Genomic DNA, 26,128 nt, shown 5'->3' on the forward strand with positions numbered 1-26,128 from the left:
GTACGCTTTTTCTCTATACCTGTTATTAAAATCATATCACAGACTTAGAAAGGAAGAGTGTAATTGCTATTTAGTGTTTCCTATCTCACGTGGGTATATATATTGCAAGAAAAAAAGAAAGTTTATAAGCTTTTACCTAGTTATGTCTGACCCAGTAAACTTTGTAGTGAACTTATTTATTGGAAACACAATTCAGTTATATGATCCTATAAACAGTGTCATGCACAAAATAAAGTGAAGAATGATAATGATTGTTTTATGAATGGTACAAAAACAGATATGTAAATGTATCTGAAACAATCAGACACTGAAAATTATCAACTTGTAAGTAACTTTGACATGAACCAAGTAACTAATAACAATATATTTTTATTTTAGGTTATCCATGTTTAAACTAGTGTGTACATTGTGGGATAGATTTTCAAAGGGGTACGCGTGTACCCCCCCCCCCTGAAAACCTACCCCAAACTCCCCCTGCACGCGCCAAGCCTATTTTGCATAGGCTTGGCGGCACGCGCAAGCCATGGGATGCGCGTAAGCCCCGGGGCTTGCATGGAGGGGCGTTTCGGGGGCGGGCCCGGGGGCATGGTCGAGGCCTACGGACCAGCCCCTGGGTCGGGTGATGGTGCGCCAGCAGCCCGCTGGCACGTGCAGATTTACGCCTGTTTTCCGCAGGCGTAAATCTGCCAACAAAGGTAGGGGGGTTAGATAGGGCTGGGGGGGGGGGGGGGTTAGGTAGGGGAAGGGAGGGGAAGGTGAGGGGAGGTGGAAGGAAAGTTCCCTCCGACCCCGGATTTTATAAGATACGCGTGGCTCCGTGCGTATCTTATAAAATCCAGCATACTTTTGTTCGCGCCTGGTGCACGAAGAAAAGTACGCCTGCGTGTACATTTATAAAATCTACCCTTGTACACACAGATTTTTATGAGCATTTTTATAATGAACTTACATGCATAAGTTTATTTTGAAAATTCTCAAACAATTGGCCAAGTACATGCACTAATTCATGCTTGTAAATTTACACTTTCTCCTTGTAAGACATAACTTATTCATGTATGCTTATCTACATAGGGTGATTTTTCAAAGTTACATTTTTATATATATGCATATGAAATCTGCATTTGCATAATCAGTATTTTATAAAAGTCTAAAATATGGGGTAGATTTTATAAATTTAAGCGCGCGTGAACAAAAGTACGCTGGATTTTATAAGATACGCGCGCCTCCAAAATCGGAGTGGCCTTGAAGGGAACTTTTCTTCCACCTCCCCTCACCTTCCCCTACCTAACTGACCCCCCCCCCAGCCCTATCTAACCCCCCCCTACCTTTGTTGGCAGATTTACGCCTGCCGAAAGCAGGCGTAAATCTGCGCACACCAGCAGGCGTCTGGTGCGCCATCACCCGACCCGGAGGCTGGTCTGGAGGCCTCGACCATGCCCCCGGGCCGGCATCACGCCCCTGACACGCCTCCCGCCCTGCCCCGAAATTCACGCCGCCCACCCGACACGCCCCCTTTGCAAAGCCCCGGGACTTGCGTGCGCCGCCGAGCCTATGCAAAATAGGCTCGGCGCGCACAGGGGGGGGGGGGTTTGGGGTAGGTTTTCAGGGGGTACGTGAGTATCTTACACGTGTACCCCTTTGAAAATCTATCCCTATGGGCATACTTCCCATTTCATGTGTACATATATGCAGAAGAAAGACCTGGTGGCAACAGCAGTACCACAGCAGAATGGGGTCCACTGCGGCCTGAAGAGAGGCTTGATGGTGGCAGGTCCGTGGCTGATCCCATCCTGCTGCAGGCCGCAGAGAGGCCAGGCATTGCCACGACAGACCCAGTCCTGCCACGGCCTGAAGATAAAGAGAAGCCCTGAAAGGGTGTAGGTGTGAGAGTGAGCCATTGTGAGTGTGATCCTGTGAGCCTGTGTGCATGTGTGCATGTGTGTGTGTGTGTGTGTGTGTGTGTGTGTGTGTGTGTGTGTCTCAGAGCCTGAGTGTGTGAGGGAGAAAGGGAATGTGTGTGTAAGAACATGGATTTGAGTATGAGTGTGTAAGGTAATGGATGGGTATATGAGAGTGAGAGTGTGTGAGATTGTGAGCCTGTGTGTGAGTATATGCATCTAAGAGGGAGCCTCTGTGTGTGTGAGTGTGTTTGAGAGTGTGAGAGAATGAACATATGTAAGTATGTGCATGTGAGAGAGAGAGTTCTCAGGCACTCACAGGCTTTCTCTCTCACACACACAGTTACACAGATGTGGGGCGGGGGTGCACTATCAAATATTTTCTCCCAGGGTGCCATTTGTCCTAGAGTTGGCCCTGCTCCAGCATTTCATCCTGAACCCTCACCAGCTTACCCAAACCTCCCATCCAAAATTTATAAAGACAGGTGCGTTATCAATTGTATGAATTAATTAGCTGGTATAAAATTGTATGAACAAGTTTTGTAATATATGTGTGCATACCGCTTACAAATAGTAACTTGTGCACGCACTTCCAGAACACCTCTACACAGCTCCTTTTTCCCCTGTACACATTTACACATGACACTGCATACGCTCAAGGTTTATAAATAATGGGGCAGATTTTCAAAGCCTACGCGCGCATAAAGCATAAAGGATGCGCGTATGTCCCGGGGCTCGAAAAAAAGGGCAGGGTGTGGGCGGGGGAGGGGCTAGAGCCTCCAGGCACAGCGGCCATTTGCTGCTGTGCCCGGGATCGCAGGCCGGCCATCGGCTGGCGCGCGCATCCTCCGCCTGCCCGGAGGCCGGCGCAACTTATAAAATAAAGGTAGGGGGGATTTAGGTAGGGCTGGGGGGGGCGGGTTAGATAGGGGAGGGGAAGGTGGGGGGGGGGGGGGCCGAAGGAAAGTTCCCTCTGATTTCGGAGTGGCCTTGAAGGGAACAGGGAAAGCCATCGGGGTTCCCCTAGGGCTCGGCGCGTGCAAGGTGCACTAGTGTGTACCCCCTTATGCGCGCCGACCCCGGATTATAAAATGCACGCAGAAATCTATGCCCGCGCATAGCTACTAAAATCTGGCCCAATATACATGCCTGTATATGCTATTAATGTATGTATATACTAATGTTAAATACTCAACGCCCACATAACTCTTTGAAAATTATCTCCTATGTGGGTATACAGCTGTTCTAAAATTGATCCCTAAAAGTTATAAAATAGTTAAACTGTCTTGCGTATTACAAGGAGATAAGAACGTTGAGCTGAGTTTCTCCCAGGTTGATAATTGCCTTCCAGGCTGTATGTGTATATATGTAATATTTCACATTGTGAAAAGATAGCCAAGTGGTTTTGATGATGATCTCAAGAGGGCTTTTCTTGGCAGCTAAATTAAGACATAATACTATGATACCCTTTGCGTGTGCTGTGTTTATATGGAAATGTCCTGCAACAGATACAACATCTCATCATGCTTCCACTTTTGATTCCACAATGAATGCTGTTGTATTTGATTTTGTACCTAGGATTTGTTAGTCCCATTATCTGGTCTCAAAGTTGATCACTGGTTCCCAATCTGGGGTCTGTGAGACCATCCCAAGGTGTCCTCCAGAAGGAATGCCAGAAAATGTAGCTAGGGAGAAAATGAGCAGGCTGCTGCTACCTGTGATTAGTTAAAGCTAAAACCACAGGCTAGGAGTGTGAGAATGGGGCTTATTATGGCCCCGAAAACGTCAGGAGAGGGAGGGACAAACAGGGGCTGTTTGCACTCATTGGAAGCCTCAAATTGCACTGCCACAGGTTTAGCAGATGTGCAGAAGAGAGGGACCAATTGCAGTCCTCGAGAATCATAACCTCACTGCTGCACTTTGTGAGGATATGGGGGCCAATTGCAGCTGTCAGAACCTTTTCAGCCTCACATGCACACTGAAGAAAGCAGAGGAACGCTGGGTTATCACACTGGTGAGAAGCATTTCACACCACTGCCATGTGCTCTGCCACTGGCCTGACAGCGAGAGAGGAGAGAAGCACCAGAAAAGTGAATAGAATGGTTCAAAGGAAAAAAGGAGGAAATGGCAAATGGGACTGGGGTTGACAGTGAGAAGGGAAAGACAGAGGGGAGAAGGAATGAGACAGGAATGAAGAAAGAAAAGGAGGATAAAAAGGAGACAGGAATCCATGGCTGAGCTGATTAAGGGGAGAGAAGAGGAAGACCGCCAGCGCCAGAGCAGAAGGGAGGGGATGAAGGACTACCATGGTCCAGAAAGATGACTGCAGGGAGCAGCCAGGTTAACAACATTAAACACAAAAGGGGGGCAGACAGACTTGGAGAACTCATACCCCTTCTCCCCTTTGAAAAGCAGGCTATTGTTTTGCTTTTTCTAAATTAAATTATTTAGTGACTGTCATTTTCTGTATGTATTTATAAGAATCATAAATGAAAATAATAAAATATAACAGAGATGAAGACTAAAAAGTGTGGAATTTTCAAGGAATGTAAATTTCAAACTCTTTGCTGATGTGGGTAAACACCTGTCTACCAATCTAAAAAGGCCCTTTGAAAATTACTATACCCTGCCACTGAGGGTGAAAGTACCTGCGCTGTGAACAGAGTACAAACTTTTACCAGCAGGGAAAAAAGAGCAGGGTTGGGTTGGGGGAAGGAAAGTAGAGATGTGAATCGTGTCCTCGATCGTCTTAACGATCGATTTCGGCTGGGAGGGGGAGGGAATCGTATTGTTGCCGTTTGGGTGTGTAAAGTATCGTGAAAATCATTAAAATCGTGAGCTGGCACACTAAAACCCCCTAAAACCCACCCCCGACCCTTTAAATTAAATCCCCCACCCTCCCGAACCCCCCCCCAAATGCCTTAAATTACCTGGGGGTCCAGTGGCACACTAAAACACGGCACACTAAAACCCCCTAAAACCCACCCCTGACCCTTTAAATTAAATCCCCCACCCTCCCGAACCCCCCCCCCCAAATGCATTAAATTACCTAGGGGTCCGTAGCCTTAAATTACCTCCGTAGCGGCGGCCCGTAGCTAAATCGGGGGAAGGGGGAGAGCAGGAAAAGCGGCACACTAAATCGTATAGTCTTCAGCCGGCGCCATTTTGCAAAATGGCCGCCGCAAAATGGCGGCAGCCATAGACCAAAATGATTCGATGCAGGAGGTCGTTCCGGACCCCCGTTGGACTTTTGGCAAGTCTTGTGGGGGTCAGGAGGCCCCCCCCAAGCTGGCCAATAGTTCCTGGGGGTCCGGGAGCGATTTCCTGCCGCGAATCGTTTTCCGTACGGAAAATGGCGCCGGCAGGAGATCGACTGCAGGAGGTCATTCAGCGGAGGTCCGGAACCCTCGCTGAACGACCTCCTGCAGTCGATCTCCTGCCGGCGCCATTTTCCATACGGAAAACGATTCGCGGCAGGAAATCGCTCCCGGACCCCCGCTGGACCCCCAGGAACTTTTGGCCAGCTTGGGGGGGCCTCCTGACCCCCACAAGACTTGCCAAAAGTCCAGCGGGGGTCCGGAACGACCTCCTGCGTCGAATCGTTTTGGTCTATGGCTGCCGCCATTTTGCGGCGGCCATTTTGCAAAATGGCGCCGGCTGAAGACTACACGATTTAGTGTGCCGCTTTTCCTGCTCTCCCCCTTCCCCCGATTTAGCTACGGACCGCCGCTACGGAGGTAATTTAAGGCTACGGACCCCCAGGTAATTTAAGGCATTTGGAGGGTGGGGGATTTAATTTAAAGGGTCAGGGGTGGGTTTTAGGGTGTTTTAGTGTGCCGGTTTTCCTGCCCTCCCCCTTCCCCCGATTTACGATTTTTTGACGATAAATCGGGGGAATTGGTATTGTATCGTGGCCCTAACGATTTTTGACGATTTAAAATATATCGGACGATATTTTAAATCGTCAAAAAACGATTCACATCCCTAAAGGAAAGTACATGCAGAGGTTTCATTTTGAAATGTCCTCATGCATCCCTTTGCACCTGCACTTTGCTTCAAAGCAGATGAAAAGTATGCAGCTGCAATGATATACTGGCTTTTCCCCACTAGCTCAAGTTTTCATTAAAAAAAAAAAATCCACAGGCAGCTTCCCTTTGAAAATTATATTGCAGATCTGCAGGTATTGGTGCTGATTTTTCTGCCAGGTCATACCAAGTTGCTAAACTGGAACTTTTCTGACTTTGCTTCCTTTTCCCAGTTGCAGCTGGATTGGAAGGTGGGATGGCCTCAACCTTCAATTATGAGTTCATTTTTTAAAGAGCTTTGGAAATTGCCCTCTCTCTATATTCAGTTTAGATTAAAGTTTTGCACACTATAACTGATTCTGGGGTGCATATCTTTATTTCTTTTGTTATGGCATACAAAAATTAAAGAGCAGAGTGTGTGGGTCCATGACATTTTTTGAATCTGAAAAAGGGTCCATGCTCCCTGAAAGGATGGGAACTCCTACCGAATGATTAAAACAAATCCCAGTGCTGTTCCTTGCGACCTTGGGCAAGTCACTTCTTTCTCCACTGCCTCAGGGAGAAAACTAGATTGTAAACCCTCTGGAGATAGGGGAAATGCCTACTGTACCTGAATATAATCTTCTCTGAAGTGCCTGAAAGGCAGAATATTAATTGGAGTCATAGTGCTAAGGGGCTTATTTACAACAGATTTTGTGCTGGCATTAATAAATAAGTGTTAATAGTGAATATTTTAACAAGAATTGAGAGTCTGCTAGGTAGGATGAATCACTGCTGCAGGGACTCATAGAAAACAGGGGAGAGATTAAGATTACATCAAACCCCCTCATTTTATAATCATGAATTCCAAATTTTTGTTTATTCTTCAGACAAGGCAAATAATTTTCAAAGTTGCTAAATCTCAAAATCCCAAGGGAAATCTTAACAAGTAAATTGTCAAAGGAGCTATGTGCATACATATATTTTTTAATTATTATTATTTATTTATAAAACTTATCACTTTCCAGTTTTTACAAACAAATCTTTCAAAGCGATGTACATTATCAATAATTAAAAATACTCATGTTCGTGCTATTTTATAAAAATACATGCATACGTTTGGTTTCACACGCAAATTTAACTTGCAAAAAAAGAGGTGGTCTATGAACATTCTGAGAAGGGGCCAAGAGGAATTCACATACATTGCTATTTTATACAAGATTTGCATGACTACATTAGGCAGCTTGTTTGGACACTTTTATACCTGCTAATTATCTGGTGCAATTCATATCAGACTTGTTTGTTGGCTGCTGGGTCAGAGCTTTGGGTGAATTGAGGGGAGTTCAGGTTGAAGAACTAGGAGGATCTCAATGACCTGAAGAAGAACTGGGTGAACTGATGGAGATATTGGCAAGCTGGCGTTTTCAATTATGCGCACATGTTTTACAATATACCGCCTTCTGCATATAAATCAGGCTTTTACTCAAGCAAGTAATATATTTTTTTGCATGTATATTAATAACATAGATAGGAAAAAACATAACCAACATACATATGTTTATTGAGGGACAGACATCTGCATATTTTATTATCTGCGTGGTACACAATTTCGCACTGGTTATAAAATACTGTACTAGATCTCTGTCTGACCATATATATGTGCATATATGGAGACACACAAAGTTCTTTAAAAATTGCCCTTTAAGTATCCTAGATGGATAGAGTGCAATAGGTGAAAACAAAAATTATTCTTTCTAGCTCAAAGCAAATGCAAGCCAGAATTCGAACATTTAGTGTTCCCTGACTCTCCTCCAATGCCCTGAAAAAGTCTGCATTTCGGCATCAGCAGCTGTCTCTGGGAAAAATTAAAGCATTTATATATAGATTCTTCTTCTAAGAGGTGTAAGCCATATTTCCAGTAAGAACATAAGAAAATGCCATACTGGGTCAGACCAAGGGTCCATCAAGCCCAGCATCCTGTTTCCAACAGTGGCCAATCCAGGCCATAAGAACCTGGCAAGTACCCAAAAACTAAGTCTATTCCATGTAACCGTTGCTAGTAATAGCGATGGTTATTATGCAAGTCAACTTAATTAATAGCAGGTAATGGACTTCTCCTCCAAGAACTTATCCAATCCTTTTTTAAACACAGCTATACTAACTGCACTAACCACATCTTCTGGCAACAAATTCCAGAGTTTAATTGTGCGTTGAGTGAAAAAGAACTTTCTCCAATTAGTTTTAAATTTGCCACATGCTAACTTCATGGAGTGCCCCCTAGTCTTTCTATTGTCCAAAAGAGTAAAAAACTGATTCACATCTACCCATTCTAGACCTCTCATGATTTTAAACACCTCTATCATATCCTCCCTCAGCCGTCTCTTCTTTAAGCTGAAAAGTTCTAACCTCTTTAGTCTTTCCTCATAGGGGAGCTGTTCCATTCCCTTTAGCATTTTGGTTGCCCTTCTCTGTACCTTGTCCATCACAATTATATCTTTTTTTAGATGCGGCGACCAGAATTGTACACAGTATTCAAGGTGCAGTCTCACCATGGAGCGATACAGAGGCATTATGACATTTTCCGTTTTATTCACCATTCCCTTTCTAATAATTCCAAACATTCTGTTTGCTTTTTTGACTGCCACAGTACACTGAACTGACGATTTCAATGTGTTATCCACTATGACGCCTAGATCTTTTTCTTGGGTAGTAGCACCTAATATGGAACCTAACATTGTGTAACTATAGCATGGGTTATTTTTCCCTATATGCATCACCTTGCGCTTGTCCACATTAAATTTCATCTGCCATTTTGATGCCCAATTTTCCAGCCTCACAAGGTCTTCCTGCAATTTATCACAATCTGCTTGTGATTTAACTACTCTGAGCAATTTTGTATCGTCTGCAAATGTGATTACCTCACTTGTCGTTTTCTTTCCAGATCATTTATAAATATATTGAAAAGTAAGGGTCCCAATACAGATCCCTGAGGCACTCCACTGCCCACACCCTTCCACTGAGAAAATTGTCCATTTAATCCTGCTCTCTGTTTCCTGTCTTTTAGCCAGTTTGTAATCCATGAAAGGACATCGCCACCTATCCCATGACTTTTTATTTTTCCTAGAAGCCTCTCATGAGGAACTTTGTCAAATGCCTTCTGAAAATCTAAGTATACTACATCTACAGGTTCACCTTTATCCACATGTTTATTAACTCCTTCAAAAAAGTGAAGCAGATTTGTGAGGCAAGACTTTCCTTGGGTAAAGCCATGCTGACTTTGTTCCATTAAACCATGTCTTTCTATATGTTCTGAGATTTTGATGTTTAGAATACTTTCCACTATTTTTCCTGGCACTGAAGTCAGGCTAACTGGTCTGTAGTTTCCTGGATCACCCCTGGAGCCCTTTTTAAATATTGGGGTTACATTAGCTATCCTCCAGTCTTCAGATACAATGAATGATTTTAATGACAGGTTACAAATTGTAACTAATAGGTCTGAAATTTAATTTTTTAATTCCTTCAGAACTCTGGGGTGTATACCATCCGGTTCAGGTGATTTACTACTCTTAAGTTTGTCAATCAGGTCTACTACATTTTCTAGGTTCACCATGATTTGGTTCAGTCCATCTGAATCATTACCCATGAAAACTTTCTCCAGTATGGATACCTCCCCAACATCCTCTTCAGTAAACACCGAAGAAAAGAAATCATTTAATCTTTCTGCAATGGCCTTATCTTATCTAAGTGCCCCTTTAACCCCTCAATCATCTAACGGTCCAACTGACTCCCTCACAGGCTTTCTGCTTTGGATATATTTTAAAAAGTTTTTACTGTGAGTTTTTGCCTCTAAGGCCACCTTCTTTTCAAATTCTCTCTTAGCCTGTCTTATCAATGTCTTACATTAACTTGCCAATGTTTATGCATTATCCTATTTTCTTCTGTTGGATCCTTTTTCCAATTTTTGAATGAAGATTTTTTGGCTAAAATAGCTTCTTTCACCTCCCCTTGTAACCATGCCGGTAATCGTTTTGCTTCTTTCCACCTTTCTTAATGTGTGGAATACATCTGGATTGTGCTTCTAGGATGGTATTTTTTTTAATAATGACCACACCTCTTGCACACTTTTTACTTTTGTAGCTGCTCCTTTCAGTTTTTTTCTAACAATTTTTCTCATTTTATCAAAGTTTCCCTTTTGAAAGTTTAGCACGAGAGCCGTGGATTTGCTTATTGTCCCCCTTCCAGTCATTAAATCAAATTTGATCATATTATGATCACTATTACCAAGCGGCCCCACCACCATTACCTCTCTCACCAAATCCTGTTCACCACTGAGAATAAGATCTAAAATTGCTCCCTCTCTCGTTGGTTCCTGAACGAATTGCTCCATAAAGCTATCATTTATTACATTCAGGAACTTTATCTCTCTAGCTTGTCCTGATGATACATTTACCCAGTCAATATTGGGGTAATTGAAGTCTCCCATTATTACCGCACTACCAATGTGGTTAGCTTCCCTAATTTCTCTTAGCATTTCACTGTCAGTCTCACCATCTTGACTAGATAGATGGTAGTATACTCCTATCACTATAGTCTTCCCCAACACACAAGGGATTTCTACCCATAAAGATTCAATTGTGCATTTAGTCTCGTGCAGAATGTTTATCCTGTTGGACTCTATGCCAAGCCGGACATAAAGCACCACACCGCCTCCCAGGTGCTCCTCTCTGTCATTGCGATATAGTTTGTATCCCGGAATAGCACTGTCCCATTGGTTGTCCTCCTTCCACCATGTCTCTGAGATGCCAATTAAGTCTATGTCATCATTCACGGCTATACATTTTAATTCTCCCATCTTACTTCTTAGACTTCTGGCATTAGCATACAAACATTTCAAAGTTTGTTTTTTGTTTGTATTTTCATCCCTCTTCAACACATCATATCAAGCCTAAGATACATATAGATGAATTGTAAAAGCAAGGAATGTGCAAAAACTGGCGCGTGCCAAACAGATTTTAAAAGTTGCCCATGTACGTGTATATCTCCCGGTTGGTGAACAAATCAAAAGTTTTGAAAAAGGGATGGGGCATTGGCATGTTCTGGGCAGGGTGCGGGCATGTCGGGGGAAAGGCCAAGATAGGGTCCCCTACCATGCAACTTTAATCTACTATGGATGACATGTAAGTTCTAAAACAAAAAATATAGGCATGTCAGCAGGGTTTTAAGGGTCGGGTTTAAGAGGGGAAAGGGAAGGCTATTTAAATGGGGAATTAGGAAATCCTATCCCTTACATGGGCAAACTGGAAACAAAGTGGTTTAACTGGTAATTGCTTCGGCACTTGTTTTTATTACAATCCCCCCACTTACACGGTAGAGGCAGCATTTGCGCACACGTGCACATCAGTATAAAATTCTGCACATGTGTATGTACATTCAGCCTATTTTACACCATTCATGTACATATGCGAGAGTGTTATAAAATGGGCAAATTTCTGGATGTGAGCCGGAAAACACATGCAAATGTATGATCGCGCACCTGTTTAAAAGTTACCATCATATGGTTTCCCTTTGACATTTAGCATCTTTGAAAACTTCATTATAACCAATCTGACATTTATTTATGATTAAAACAGAGGTGAATCTAGACTTGGGATACAAGCCCATGCCCTCTCAACAATATTCCTTGAATGTTCCTGTTAAAAAAAGAAATAGGACACTAAACTTACTGAAATCCTGCTGGCTTTATAAGGGCAATTTTAAAAAATAGCCCCAACCAGACCGGGAGGTTACTCTCTATCATACACTCAAAGAGCCAAAGGGATAAATCATACTGGTTGATTCTTATACAGTTAGTGATCTGCTGCCAAATCAAAGGGCTCTTACCAGCCCTCTTCCATTTGGTAAGGCATTCCTTATTTTCACACAATTATTTAATTCTCTACCTCATCTCTCCATGGAAAAAACAATATGTTTACTGTACTGGAACACATAATAACTTCATAGTGGAAAATTACATTCCAGTTGCTGGATTATTGGCAGATTCTGAAATGTTCTACAGGATTAGTGTTAAAACATTGAACACACGTTTCTGAAACCAGGATTTCCCGGGTGGGGGAAATCCTGGTTCTCAGCTCCGCATATAACTGTCAAATAATGCTAAAACCCCTCAGAAATAAAATAGAGACACTTTGCAATCAAGCCTCTCTTTTATTATCAGATATTATATTATATTAGATTATCTGAGAGGCTAGGCTAGGCTACTGACCTGAATATAAAGAGGACTAAGCCAGCCTGGGTCGCAGCAGAAATTACATCTTATAAGAGTACATTATGCATGTGATTCACTTATCCAAAAGAAAGTGATACAAAGCATCTTTAACAAATCATCATCCTGTCTCTATGCTTAAGAAAATGAATATGCATACGTCCAACATTTACGTAAAAGGCACTCTTTGCTTGTGTGATATACCACACAGTACTGAGGTCAATCTAAAAGCAGTAAACAACTTGTCCTATTAATTCTTAGAATAGCTTGCTTTTTCCTAGGATCTATATTCCAATGCTTTAGCTACATCATTTTGGCTCTCACCTTTAGCATGTTACAGCAATCTAGATAAAGCTGTTGTGCGCAGTCTCTACTCTGTGACGGCTCACTAAAAAAGGAATCTGACTCGAAACACTGTGATCTCAATAGCACTTGAACAGTTTCTGGATAACACACTTATCCAATAAAAGTCTGCATAGAATCCAGTTTACTCGAGGATCCGTAGAGCTATTAGATCTGATCATTATGTTACATAGTTCAATCACTTAAGTGAAAACAGAAAGCTTTCTTATCTGGGTGGATTTTTTTTTTTTTTTTTGCCTTGGTCTCAGACTCTTTTATTTCCTGCTTTTCTCTTGTCTATTTTCTCCTAATTCTTTTATCAGGCTTTCCTTTCCATTTTACTTTTCTTCACTCCCCTGTCTTAATCAGTTTCTCCCCTCCCCATCATATATTTTCTCCTTTCATCTCATTATCCTTCATTTCTCTCTTCTTGTTCTCTACATTTCCTCCTTATATTACCATCACTTCACTCTCTCCCTCCACTCATAACTAGACCTCATCCTTCCTCCCTCACTCCTATCTTTCACCATCTCTCACCCTCCAATTTTCTGTTTCCCAACACTTCATCTTCCCAACTCTCCCATTCATTGTTCCTCTCAACCCTCCATCTCCCCCTGACTGGGTTGCTCCCAATATCAATTTCCTAATTTGCTTCCTTCTCCCCCCAACAGCTAATTCCCCCCTCTCTCTCTCTCTCTCATCCCCTCCACACCATCACATCCTTTAGATCTCTGACAGACCACAACTTTACCGCCCTCCCTAGCCCTTCTCCATCTCTGGGTCTCTGGCACACACACACACACATCCTCCATCACTACTTCTGCCCCACCCTCCCCTAACACAATCTCTGGCTTTCTTCAACCCCAGTCCCATCTCTGGATTTCTTTCCCACAGGCCCGTCTTCCCTGATTATCTCTTGCACCCACACCCCACTTTTACCAGCTCTTTTGCACCCCATCCTCAGTACTTGCACCCCTGTATTTCTCCTTCCTCCCACAACCTTTCCTCCCACACACTCCTCTACCCTAGGTCGCTCTCACTATCTCTGGCAGCCCAAGTTTGCATTGCTAATTTCAGAGCGATGGGGAAGAGGATTGCATTTGTCCTCTTTCTTGTGCTTCTCCCAGTATTCTCCTCCTTCTTGTGATTCTCTCAGCATTTACCCCTCCTCAAGCTTCTCCTCAGCATTCAGCCTCTCTAACATTCAATCTCTTTTGTGCTTTCCCTCCTTATTCTCCCTAAACATTCACCTCCCTCTTGCACCACCCTTCAAGCATCCACCCCCTCACTTCCCTCAATATTCATCCATTCTCACATCATTCCCTTTTTGCACCACCAGCATTCACTCTCCCCTTCATCTCAACCCCCTTTTAGTATTTACCTTCTCTCTTTCTGATACATCAACACATAGATCTCCCACGTGAGCCGGCAGCAGCAGCAGCAGGAGCAGCAGCAGCATTTGAATGGCATAATCTCTAGTGGCTGTGGTGCCAGTCTCATAAGAGGAGCAGCAATCTTGCAGCTCTTCTCGCGTGCCTGGCCTTAAGGAAGCAGGACATAATGTCATTAAAATGCTGCCACCGCTGCTCCTGCTGCCGGCTCACGTGGGAGATCTACGTGTTGATGTATCAGATCAGGCAGCGATTTGGGTTACCTCTACCCGATCCGATAACTAAATCTGAGATGGCAAGCCTCCTTTAGCGGCCCCTGTGCCGCAGGTGGTCTGCCGGCCTTTTCTTTATTTTGGCTGCTGGCAGAGTGGAGTGCACCAGGTGGCCCCTGTAGCTTCCGTTCCATTTTGGCTGCTGGTGGACATGGCCACTGCCCCCTCGGAGCTGCCGCCCTGTGCAAGTGCACGGTTTGCACAGTGGGTTGCACCAGCTGTGGCCACACTCCTCACAATGCTTTTTGATTGCCTGGGAAGATGCAACCACTGTTATAATCCATGAAAGAAATGTTAGAGATATTCACTTTGCAGAATGTATAACATAATTTTATAAAATTTTGATAGCTAGGAGGAACTTTAAAACTGAAAGGGGTTTTGATTTTTCTTTGCAAGTATTACAGGACATTTTTTCCCCCCAAAGGTTTTCTCCACATTGTGTCTGTGGACAAATTGTTTGGAAAATAGTGACCCAAGGCCCAGTGTATATTTTTTATTAGACCTGGTAGTACTTTAAGAACTCCATACAAGCAGCAACCTAATAGAGTTTCACTTTCTTCTTCATTAACAGGAAGGTCAAGATGTAAGAGGCAAGCATGCTAAGCTGGCTGAAGGAATTCTTTCTGTAGGAGCCGAAAGCAGAGTATGAGTATTAGGGAATGCATTCCGCTGTTTTCATGCAGCACGCGGCAACTGTATATGCATTTTCAAAAGCTTTCTTTGCACAAAATGGCTTGCTTTCACAGGACTATTTCACAAAGTCTAAGCTTTCCGAAAAGCCTTTTCATGATGTTTATCCTAACAGCACTGGTTGCCAATGTGAATTTAGACTCACAATTTTTTTTAAGCATGGTCACATTTTCTATGATAGACCCAAGTTTTAAAAGATAAAACCTATTCCCAGTACACTGTGACATTTACTGGTGGTGCTATGAAGCATTTAGAATCAGGGTAAAATGCAAGGTGCTAGTAGCAAGGGCTTTTACTGAGAATTAGTATGCTGTCATTTTCAGTTACTTTTATTCCAGCAGAAATATTTTAAAATTGGAAAGTGGAGTAGAAAAGCAAAGAAACATTCATGCCCCAATGCATGCAGGATAGTGAATTGCTTGCGTTCTAGTGAGTATAGGGGCACACAAAAATGAGATATGCAAAAAGAGGAAGCTACTGTGGAGTTGGTAATTGAAAAGGATTACAATGTATTCAGTGCAATTCCTTTCATTTTGATGAACTGTCATTTGATGCAATTCTACTAAACAAGTATATCAGTGATACAGAATAATCCCCTCTAAGTACCATGCTTCCACACACATATTCAACTATCCCAGACTTGATAAGAATACAATGTAGAAAAAGTAAAGAGAAGGCAACATGTAGTACACATGTCTTGACTGAAAATGGTAGGAAGTACTATAACCATGCAGTGGGATTGTTTGCACTGTGAACCACTGCAAACCTCCCAATATTTACTGCTGAAGAAACCTAAGCAGCTGTCAAAGGCAGCTTCAGGCACCATGTATATGAAGGACTGTTTTTTTGGTGAATGTTATAAGCAAAGACATCCTGCAAACGGTCACACAAGCATCATGATGTAAGTTACAATTTTTTTCTGGGTCAATGTATTGTACTGGGGGTAAGTGTGTTTCTGAAGTACAAAAGGTGATTGCTTTAAAGCACGACATGCTAGATCCAGTCCAAATGTTGTTGATGCCTTTCTCTGGCATGCAGCGGGGAAGAGGAATCCTCACAAAAACTGGATTCAAACTTGAACCTGCCTAGTTGGAGTTTGAGATCTGTGGATTTGTCAAAGATCCATAGGGAAAAAATCTGGCTGATTTTTCTTCTGTGGATCTTAAGCAAAATATGCCAGAATTCAAAGTTCCAAACAGACCCATGGAAAATGTTATGGGTTTCTGCTGGCAGATTTCTGTGAATCTGCTATGGATTTTGCTGCTAAGTAACAACATCACTTCAATCACTGAAGTCAATATTGTTGAATTTACAAAACAATAAACTGGACTGCATTACATGCAGCTTATCAGACTTTACACATATAAAGGTACATTTTCTTAGAGGTACATGGAAAATTCGTGTTTAACTCTTTTGGTAACTGATTATGGATATACATTTTCCATTTGCCAGCTATAAAATTTACAGTTGAAAGTACAGGCTGAATAATTTGATTGTGGCAAACAAGGTCACGGCTCGCTTTCAAATATACAAATGGTTATTTCGTTGCTCAATATGTGTAAATGTCTTTGAGAGGTTCATGGCCTAATTTCTCAAACCCACAGAAATGCCACAGTTTTGTTGAATTGATTGAAGTTATTTTTGTAAAGTTTGCCATTCAAATCAATAAAACTGTGGCATTTCTTCGAGTTTGAGAAATTTGGCCATCAACCTCTTAAAGACATTCACAAAGGCTTAGCAAGAAAATAACCATTTGTACTTCTGAAAGAAAAACAGTGACCTTTGTTGCCACAATCAAATTGTTCATCATGTACTTTCAGTAGTAGATTTTGCGGCTGGCAAATGAAAAATATGTAGGCTTATTCAGTTACCAAAAGAGTTACACCTGAACCTTCCATGTACTGCTTGCTAAGAAAATGTACCTTTCACTGTGTAAACTCTGAGCTGCATGTAATGAAGCCCAGTTTATTAATTTTGGAAATTCAACAATATTGATTTCAATTATTAGTAAAACAGCTGTCAAAAAAATACCCTCAAAACCACCCCCTCAATTGTTTTTAGCCATTTAACAGACAAATTTCAGGTAAGAAAAAAAAATATATTTTTGAATTCTCTTTGAAGAAGTATTCAGAGGGAATTTTACATTTGGAATTATGTCCCACACAATCACAGATAAATCACACTTTCTCATTTTTCCCCACCACTCATAAAGAGCACAAAGATTTTCCCTGTGCTTGCAGCTAAATTATGTTACTGAATCAGTGATATCCTGGCCCTTTGCATGCTTGTTTTGGATTTCTAAATCCAAGATGAACAGTGGAACTTTCAATTTACATTATAGATATCTAGTCCTTTTACTAGAAAAGTGGAAAACCACAGCCAATTAATACCTTTACAACCATAAAGAGTATAGCAAGGCTAGCAACATGAAGTCCATTTTCTTATACTTCAGATTTATTCAATACATTTTTAATAGAAGAACAAAATGACCAACATTTAATTTCAGGGAGAATTGTCACCAGCTCTCAGCAAACTTAAATGTTGGTAACTTTGTTTTTGCATTAAAATGTTATTGCCTTATTTTTATAGCATTGCCAGTTTCTTTATGTTTACTGCAATATCTAAAAACCAAATTTTGATTCTACCTCAAGATTAAAGAGAGGATGAACCAGGATTGTGACAGAGGAAGTTCATATTTAAGAAGTCTTTAAACAGTAGCACAGAGAGCCTGAAGTATTAAATTGTGATATCTTACAATCAAGCACTAAAATCATTCTTTTGTGTTTGTTCAAACCCCATATAAAGGTTTCTGCTGGGTGATGACTGAAATTATTTTTTCCATAGAAAAAGCTTTTTATTTGCTTTGAAAGTAAAAGCAAAGAGGGTGAGTTTTTTTTTTTTTTTTTTTTGCTCTAGATGCATCATGGGCACTCTTTAAAAAATAAGAGTTAGTCGCTTTTCCAAATAACTCCTCAAACTATTTTCTGTAGAGTCCAAATATTTGAACTAAACTTTGAAACAAATTCACTTTTTAATGGCATTTTTTTAAATATTTAAAATAAAAACAAATGTGAACTTTGTATATTTTTCAATATTTTAAGCACAATTATAGATCTTTAGAAACTTTGCTAACTTCTAAATCTGTATACATAGAGTGTCTTGACTTTCTTCTGCACATTGTATAAAGCTGTGTAAATTTTATGTAATGAAATCCTAGAAGCATGATTATCGAATTGTATGTTTACTATCTAACATGTGGATATTCATAATTTTGAGTAGCCTGATGTTCACCATATCATACATAATATTAACATCAAGTCGTAATTAAAATGGCTATATAAAGTCTAATTAAAATGAATTGCAAACATGGGTTGGCTAGAACTGTTCTGGAAAGAATCTGGATTACTTTCCCATTTAAAGGTTTTACTGATATTCTGCTGCCTAACATTACTAATGTCTGAACATATACAGACTGAAATACAGCATATGAAAAATATCAAAATGTAAAACACATAGAAATAATTGTTAGCAATTCCTACATGGCATATGGAAGCTTATACTACTCTAATGTGAAATGTTACTGTTTTATTTTACTGTTTTACTAGTTGGGGTTATAAACTAGATCCTCAGACTATTGTTAATGGGCACTATTTTCCATAGCTTTTGCTCATAGACACAAATTTGAAGAAAGCCCTTTGAATGCAGGACTCTTATATAAGTGAATGATACCCAACCAGGTAATTTGAATTAGTGATATGATATCCAACCAGGTAATTTGAGTTAGTGATATGTCAAATCATTCTGTGTTAATTCAAATTCCTTTGAACTGAAAGTCATTGCATTATCACAAGGGTTGCCAGTTTCAGTCGCCGAGATCCACACAGGCCTGGTTTTCAGGATATCCCACTATAAATATGCAGGAGATAGTTTTGTAGGCAATGCCTCTATATTGTATACAGATATAACTTATGCATATTGATTGTGGATATTCTGAAAATCTGGCCTGTTTGTGGCTCTTGAGGACCAGAGTTGGTCATCCCTGAATTATCATGATCTAGAAATGAATTGGCATGGAAGGATCATTGAAAATAAGAATGTTTAATCATTAGGGGGTTGCTTCATTTTTCTGGGATGAATTACAGCTAGAGTATTCTTTGAGCAGTAGGTAAGCCTTCTATGCATGCATGCTTTTCCCTCAATCTGTCTGCTATTCCAGAGCTGCACTTGCAGTGGTGGGGTGGGTAGACTCTGTGCTTTAAGGGAACATATGCATATTGAGAGAGAGAAAGAGAGTGAGATGAATGCATAAGATGGAAGAAAAGTAAAATGAATAGGACACAGGACACAAAGTAAATGAAAGTAAATAATACCATTGCAGTGCACACATACATGAAACAAAAAATGAAGAGATGTAGAAGTGAAAAAGGTAGGAAGGCTGGAAGTATGCCAGCCTGACCATTATAACCACTTCTCAAGTTGTTTTGGACAGGTGGATTGAAAATTGTGTTGTTTCTTTAACTATAACTTTTCAGTGACATAATAGCACTGTGTATACCAAGTCAACAGTGAGACTCATTTTCCATATGGTGACAAAGGGCCTGACCAGTGTTTTCATAATTTTTTCTGTGATTTGTGTAGAGATGTTAGAAATCGCTCACTCATTTTGTCTCTATAATACATATACCTACGCGCCATTTCTATATATGTGGTATATGTCTCCATAATATACTCAATTTTTTTTAAATTTTTAAACATGTATATACTGTATTTCAGAATATGTGCACATTTTGCCATTATGAAAAATATATGCATCTTTCCTAGATTTGTCATTAAATCCTCAATTAACTGTTTAAATGTGAAACAAAAGGAAAACCTCACTCTGAGAATTTCCTTGTGTATGTGGGCTAGCCCTTATGAATAACAAAAATCACTCTTGCATTATCATTAGTAAATATTGTCAATCAAATTTGTGAATTTAAATATATCTATATCTATAAAATCTCCTCACACATACGTACATAATTTCAATGATGTTTATAGAGCAAGTGCATGGACCTCAAAAATATTAATTGATAGTTGATGGGCACTACCCATACTGTATTTGCTTTATTAAAATTGTTTTGAAAAGCTAAAGCAAAAAGAAGCCTGGTAACATCTTGCAGTATAATCAGTATTCATATTTATAATACAAAATAATGAATGCAAACTTAATGACAGACCTAATGAGAAAGAACAGTCCTTCAGCTCTGTGTATGTCTGAACTAAAAGTCCATATTGTTTTACAACCATATGTTGAGTCTTGCATTATTGTAACTTTTTGTTTTTTTGCAAAATGTTTCCTACACAATGTGAAGAAATAATTATCTAAAAGGCAGCTTTATATTAAAGTATTGTATCCATTGTGCTTTTGTAATATTTTGAAAATTAAATACTTGTTTATCAAAAGCATTTTTTACATCAGTATTCACTTATACTTTTCTTAATAAAAGTTATATGCCAAATAAATCTATATCTTTGTTTTGCATTTGTTTGATGTCCCATTTTTCAGTGGTTTTCTTTCTATTTCTCATCCTTTATACATAAAAACAAGCAGTAAAATACGCTAAGACCTATTTTGTTAGGGAAAAATGCTTAATAGAAACATTCATATAGTTTTCTTCCCAATTCATTCTGAGGATATAATATTTGAAAATTACTAGAAACTCTGCATCTGTATTGGAATATGAGCAAAAAGGCTTGGCTCTATTCTTTGGGATCCTACTGGGTACTTGTGACTAGGATTGGCCACTGTCGGTGAAAGAATGCTGGACTTGATGGACCTTTGGTCTGACCCAGAAGGCTGTCTCTTATGTTCTTATGAAAAAGTAAAGATGACAGAAGGTTTAGGAACTAATTTGCACAACTTTCAATCCTCATTCCAGAAGTAAGTCTAAACCCTTCTCTATGGAAATTATCAATACCCCTGTTTGCAGTGGTTATGTCAGCTGTCAATCAAACATGTGCAAGCACAGCATGCTACTTCACCAACAGTTCTTCCATTTTGCCTCTGAAAAACCACACAAAGCTGAATGAATGAAGACTGTCCTGCTGAAATGTTTGCATACCAACAGTGATTTGTTTGCCAGGGCCAAGCAACTGTATGGATCAATTGGAGACTAAGTGAACCTTGTATTTTTAATTATTCTCATGTCTTAGGATGACATTACTATGAACAGTGAGCATGGGGGGCGGGGGGTGGGCATGCGAAAGCCGGCGGAGATCACAGTTCTGCAATGCGATCGCTGCCAGCTTTCGCACCCAATAGCGCCATCATAAAAGGTGGTGCTATTGGGCATGAAATTGGCAGCTAAAAGAGTCCCTTTTCACATGTTATCGTTTTGGAAAATGACCCCCAAGTCCCTGTAGGGATTTTTTTTTCTCGCTCTGTTGTACAAGGTTTCATTAGCACACCCTTCACTATGAAAGTGCCCAAGGTGAGTTACAGCTGTATTGTCAATTATATCAACTATAACAACAGCATAATAATTATGATTGGGCTGAAGTTATAAAGAATGCTTAATTTGCTGAAAAAATATCTGTATATGCACATATATTTATTTATTTATTTATTTAGGATTTTTATATACCGACATTCTCAATACAAATATCAAATCAGGTCGGTTTACATAGAACAAAACTGTCGCGGTTGAGGCGTTACATTAAACAGAGTTTCTGAACATAAGGACATAATTATTAAATATTAAATATTAAATAGACAACAATAACTCATCAAAATAACATGAATAAATGTAGGGAATAGTTAAAAAAGAGGGAAGGCTAAATAGGGATATACAGGTAACGGAGAACAGTGTTGATGGGCAAAAAACATGAGTAATACATGAGCTAGAGAACTAATGCATCAACAAAGGAGTCTTTTTAAAACACGTGGTCTGTCCAGATCAGGCGTAATAGGGCCTTGAGGGGGTATGGGCGGTCGTGGAACTTATAGTGGAACTTATAGTGAAACTTATAGTGGTCTATTTTGCTCTTTGACCGGTGTCGGAGTGTTCCTGCGATTCTGGATAGGCTTGCCGGAAGAGCCATGTTTTTAGGTTTTTCTTAAAAGTTAGATGACATATATATATAACTACATTTGTTTCATATTACCAAAAATAACATGACAAAATCTATTAATTTTTATAAACAGTATGAGTAAAATAGAAGAATGTCTGCATAATATAATTAAACAATCATTTCTTAGAAACCTGACATTCTGCTTTCATTTTAATTTTATTTCAAAGGATATCAGCATGGGAAAGCCCACACATATTGTGAAGATTAGCATAGGTTTAGGGTTAGTCAGATACATATGGTATAATTAAAATAAGTGTAACTATGAGAAATCACTCCAGTGTTCAATTAAAGGAATATACTCAAATAATTTTGCAGAATTTATATGCCATTTGTATGCAGGATAAGATAAATATTTATACTTAATACTTATCACTTGTATAGTGCTACTAGACACACACAGTGCTGTACAATGGTATTAAGTAATCAGATATGGTGTCCCTAACCCAAAGAGTTTATAATCTGAGTATATGAGGCAACAGGCAACAAAGAGGTCGATGTGCTAAAGCGTGCAAAATTGTGTAGAATTTTGCATTTGTTATTTTTGTACTATGACTTTAATGCAAATGAGCCCACTAGAAAAATAGGACATGTAGCTTTGCAAATAAAATTCTTCACAAAAAAATGTAATTTAGGTATAAATAATGTTTTTGCAAAAATGCTTTGCGAAGCAATTTTCACACATAGTTTTACTATATGCTCATTGTTAATCAGTTGATTTGCATAATTTAGCATCACATTCATTAATTATTAATTAACATACAATTTTACATGTGTAAAACTGCATGCCAAAGGTAGCGATTTGAGAATCAAATAGTTAAATTTCACACACTAGAATGTCAAATAGTGTGAGCTATTGCAACTAATATACATTTTGCTCTTTTAGTGCACAAAGTGGACTTTGCTAAAATTTGCATTGTTTAGTACACTGATCTCAAGATGATTTGCTTGAGATAAAAGCAAGTTTGCTTACCGTAAACGGTGTTTCCGTAGATAGCAGGATGAATTAGCCATGCTGTCATGGGACTGTCCGTCAGGCCCGGGAGGCGGAGCTTCCTAAGCGATGTCAGAGCTTTGCTCTGAGGCTGCGCGTGGGTTCCCGCGCCGGATTAACAGTTCTCCTCAGTCTGTGATATAGCAAGCGTGATCGTGTAGATCGGTCGATAGCCAGGGAGGTGGGTGGGTCAGCATGGCTAATTCATCCTGCTATCTACGGAAACACCGTTTACGGTAAGCAAACTTGCTTTTTCCCGTCGATAGCAGGCTGAATTAGCCCTGCTGTCATGGGAGTCCACAGCTCCCCGTCACGCTGAATTTGGTATTATGTCTTGTAGCGTGACGTGACTAAGTGGCTGTCGACCTTGAATTTATTAGAAGTGATGACTGCAGAACCGATTGACCCACTTGTGCATCACTCGTGGCTTGGTGATGAAGACAGTAATGGGCTGCAAATGTATGGAGAGATGCCCATGTTGCTGCTTTACATATATCTAGAAGAGGGACCTGTGTAAGATATGCTAGAGAGGTCGCCACTTGACGTGTTTGGTGAGCTTTTGGTCGATCATCCAAAGTGATATTCTGTTTGGTATGACAGAATTGGATACATTGTGCTATCCAACTGGCTATGGTCCGTTTCGCAACTGGTTTCTCTGGTGTGGTTGGGTTGTAGGAAAGAAATAATTGCGAGGGCCGAGATGGCGATTGGGTTCTTAAGGTGTAGATTGCTAAGGTCCTTTTGCAGTCTAGAGTGTGTAAAAGCTTCTCGTGTTCAGAAGCATGAGGTTCTGGATAGAACGTTGGTAAGTCTATACTCTGATTAAGGTGAAATGGAGTTACTACCTTTGGTAGAAAGGATGGGTGAGGTCGAAGTGTTACCTTTTGTGGGTGAAATTGAAGATATGGTGCATAATGTACCAGGGCTTGTAATTCACTCACCCTCCGTGCCGAGGTAATGGCCACCAGAAACACTGTTTTCCATGTTAGGTATTTCGGGTGAGCGGTATGTATTGGTTCAAAGGGTGGTTTCATGAGTTGGTTCAGAACCACATTCAAATCCCATTGAATTGGTGGTTTAGCGACTGGTGGTCTCAAGTGGTTAAGCCCTCTTAAGAATTTGGATATCATTGGATGTAATGAAATTGATTGACCTTTATATGGTCTATGTCTGGCCGCTATAGCGCTGAGGTGGACACGTACTGACGTGGTCGCAAGTCCTGCTACGTATAGTGTGTGAAGGTAATCCAGTAGTTTTGATGGTGGACAAGACAGGGGGTCTAAACGTTCCGTTGTACACCAGATTGCGTATCGTTTCCATTTAAATTGGTAATTACGACGTGTAGATGGTTTTCTGGCTGCCAGGATTACTTCCTGTACAGACAAGGAGATACCCTGTTCGGCAAGGAGGATCCGTTCAGTCTCCATGCCGTGAGATGCAGAGACGAGTGTAGAGGTTGTAGCAGGGCCCCTTGTTCTTGGGAGAGTAGGTCCACTCGAGATGGTAGACGGAGTGGTTGTTCGATGGACATTTGGAGTAGGTGCGTGTACCAATGTTGACGTGGCCAGGCTGGTGCAATGAGAATCATCTGTGTCGCATCTAGCATGCACTTTTGTAGCGTACGTGTGATCAAGGGAATTGGGGGAAACGCATACATCAGCGGTTCCATCCAAGGAAGGAGAAACGCATCTTGTGTTTGTCGCAGTTGACTGGGCCATACAGAACAGAACCTGTCTACTTTGCGATTGTGTTCGGTTGCAAAGAGGTCGATGGAAGGGTACCCCCACGTTGCGAAGATTGAGTCTGCAACGTCTTGATTTAGCGACCATTCGTGGGGATGAAACACCCGGCTCAGTTTGTCTGCCCGAGTGTTCGCTATGCCCGGAATGTAGGTTGCTTGTAGGTGGATGGAATGTTGGCATGCCCAATTCCAGATCTTTAAGGCTTCGTTGCACAGGGGCCAGGATCCCGTTCCCCCTTGTTTGTTGATATAGAACATTGCCACCTGATTGTCCGTATAAATCATTACTCTGTGGCCATGTAAATACGGGAGAAATGTCCGTAGCGCGTAGCGTACTGCTCTGAGTTCCAGAAGGTTGATTTGAAAAGTCTTTTCTATGGTCGACCAGAGGCCTTGCGTCTGGAGCTGATTGAAATGTGCCCCCCAGCCCCTCTTGGAGGCGTCCGTGGTGAGGACGGCATTGTGTGGTAGGATTGTAAACGGTGCTCCGTTTGTCAAGGTATGATTCTTGAGCCACCAATCTAGTTGAGTGATCATGGCGGACGTGAGAGTCACTTTCCAAGAGAGAGGTTGTGAGTGCTGTGTCCATTGTCGACGTAGATGCCATTGAAGTATGCGCATGTGTAGGCGAGTGTTGTTGACTGTGTAAATGGAAGCCGCCATGTGTCCCAGAGCGACTAGGATTTGGCGGGCTGATGTTGTATGCAGCGTTCGTAAATGGAGAAATATCTGTCTCATGGTTATTCTCCTGTCTTGTGGAAGGAACACTCTGTGTTTGGTGGTGTCCAGAATGACTCCGATGAATTGTAGGACTTGTGTTGGTTGTAAGTGAGATTTCTGATAATTGACTTGGAGTCCTAGTGTGTTCAGGCACTGAATGGTGTCCGAAAGATTTTGACGAAGCGTGGAGGGATTTGATGCTACCAACAGCCAGTCGTCCAGGTATGGAAAGAGCATGATCCCCTGTTGACGGAGATGTGCCACTACCACTGCCATGCATTTGGTGAAAACTCTGGGAGCCGTCGAGAGTCCGAACGGTAGTACTTTGTATTGGAAGTGATTGTTGTTGGCTCGAAACGAGAGGTATTGCCATGAAGAGGGGTGCATTGGGATGTGGGTGTATGCATCCTTGAGATCTATGCTGCACATCCAGGCTTTGTGTTGTATTAAGGGTAAGATTGATTTTAGAGATATCATTTTGAATTTCTCGTTTATTACGAATTTGTTGAGTTCCCGTAGATCTAAAATTGGACGTAGATCCCCGGATTTCTTCGGAATGAGGAAGTACGGGGAGTAAAATCCTGAATTCCATGACTCTTTGGGAAGAGGTTGAATTGCCTGCTGTTGTAACAGCACTGTTAATTCCATTTCCATTTGAATCGTGGTTGGATGATGATTCTTGGGTGGTGGATGTGGTAGGGTGG

At 41.0% G+C, this 26,128-nt stretch overlaps 1 protein-coding gene across 2 annotated transcripts in view; it reads left to right on the forward strand.

Moving 5' to 3' along the window:
• The window catches only part of CXCL12 (C-X-C motif chemokine ligand 12), a 178,484-nt gene that overhangs the window by 34,218 nt on the left and 118,138 nt on the right, over positions 1–26,128 (forward strand). The window contains exon 4 of one of the 2 annotated variants that reach the window (XM_029609616.1): positions 14,741–20,258. The exons of the other annotated variant lie outside the window; for it this stretch is intronic. Coding sequence (XP_029465476.1) covers positions 14,741–14,756 — 16 coding nt within the window. The 3' untranslated portion in view covers positions 14,757–20,258. Of the gene's footprint in view, positions 1–14,740; positions 20,259–26,128 lie in introns of those variants that run through there. 2 annotated transcript variants of the gene reach the window in all.

Source organism: Rhinatrema bivittatum, chromosome 7 (assembly GCF_901001135.1).
Source record: "Rhinatrema bivittatum chromosome 7, aRhiBiv1.1, whole genome shotgun sequence".
NCBI classification, from domain to species: domain Eukaryota; kingdom Metazoa; phylum Chordata; class Amphibia; order Gymnophiona; family Rhinatrematidae; genus Rhinatrema; species Rhinatrema bivittatum.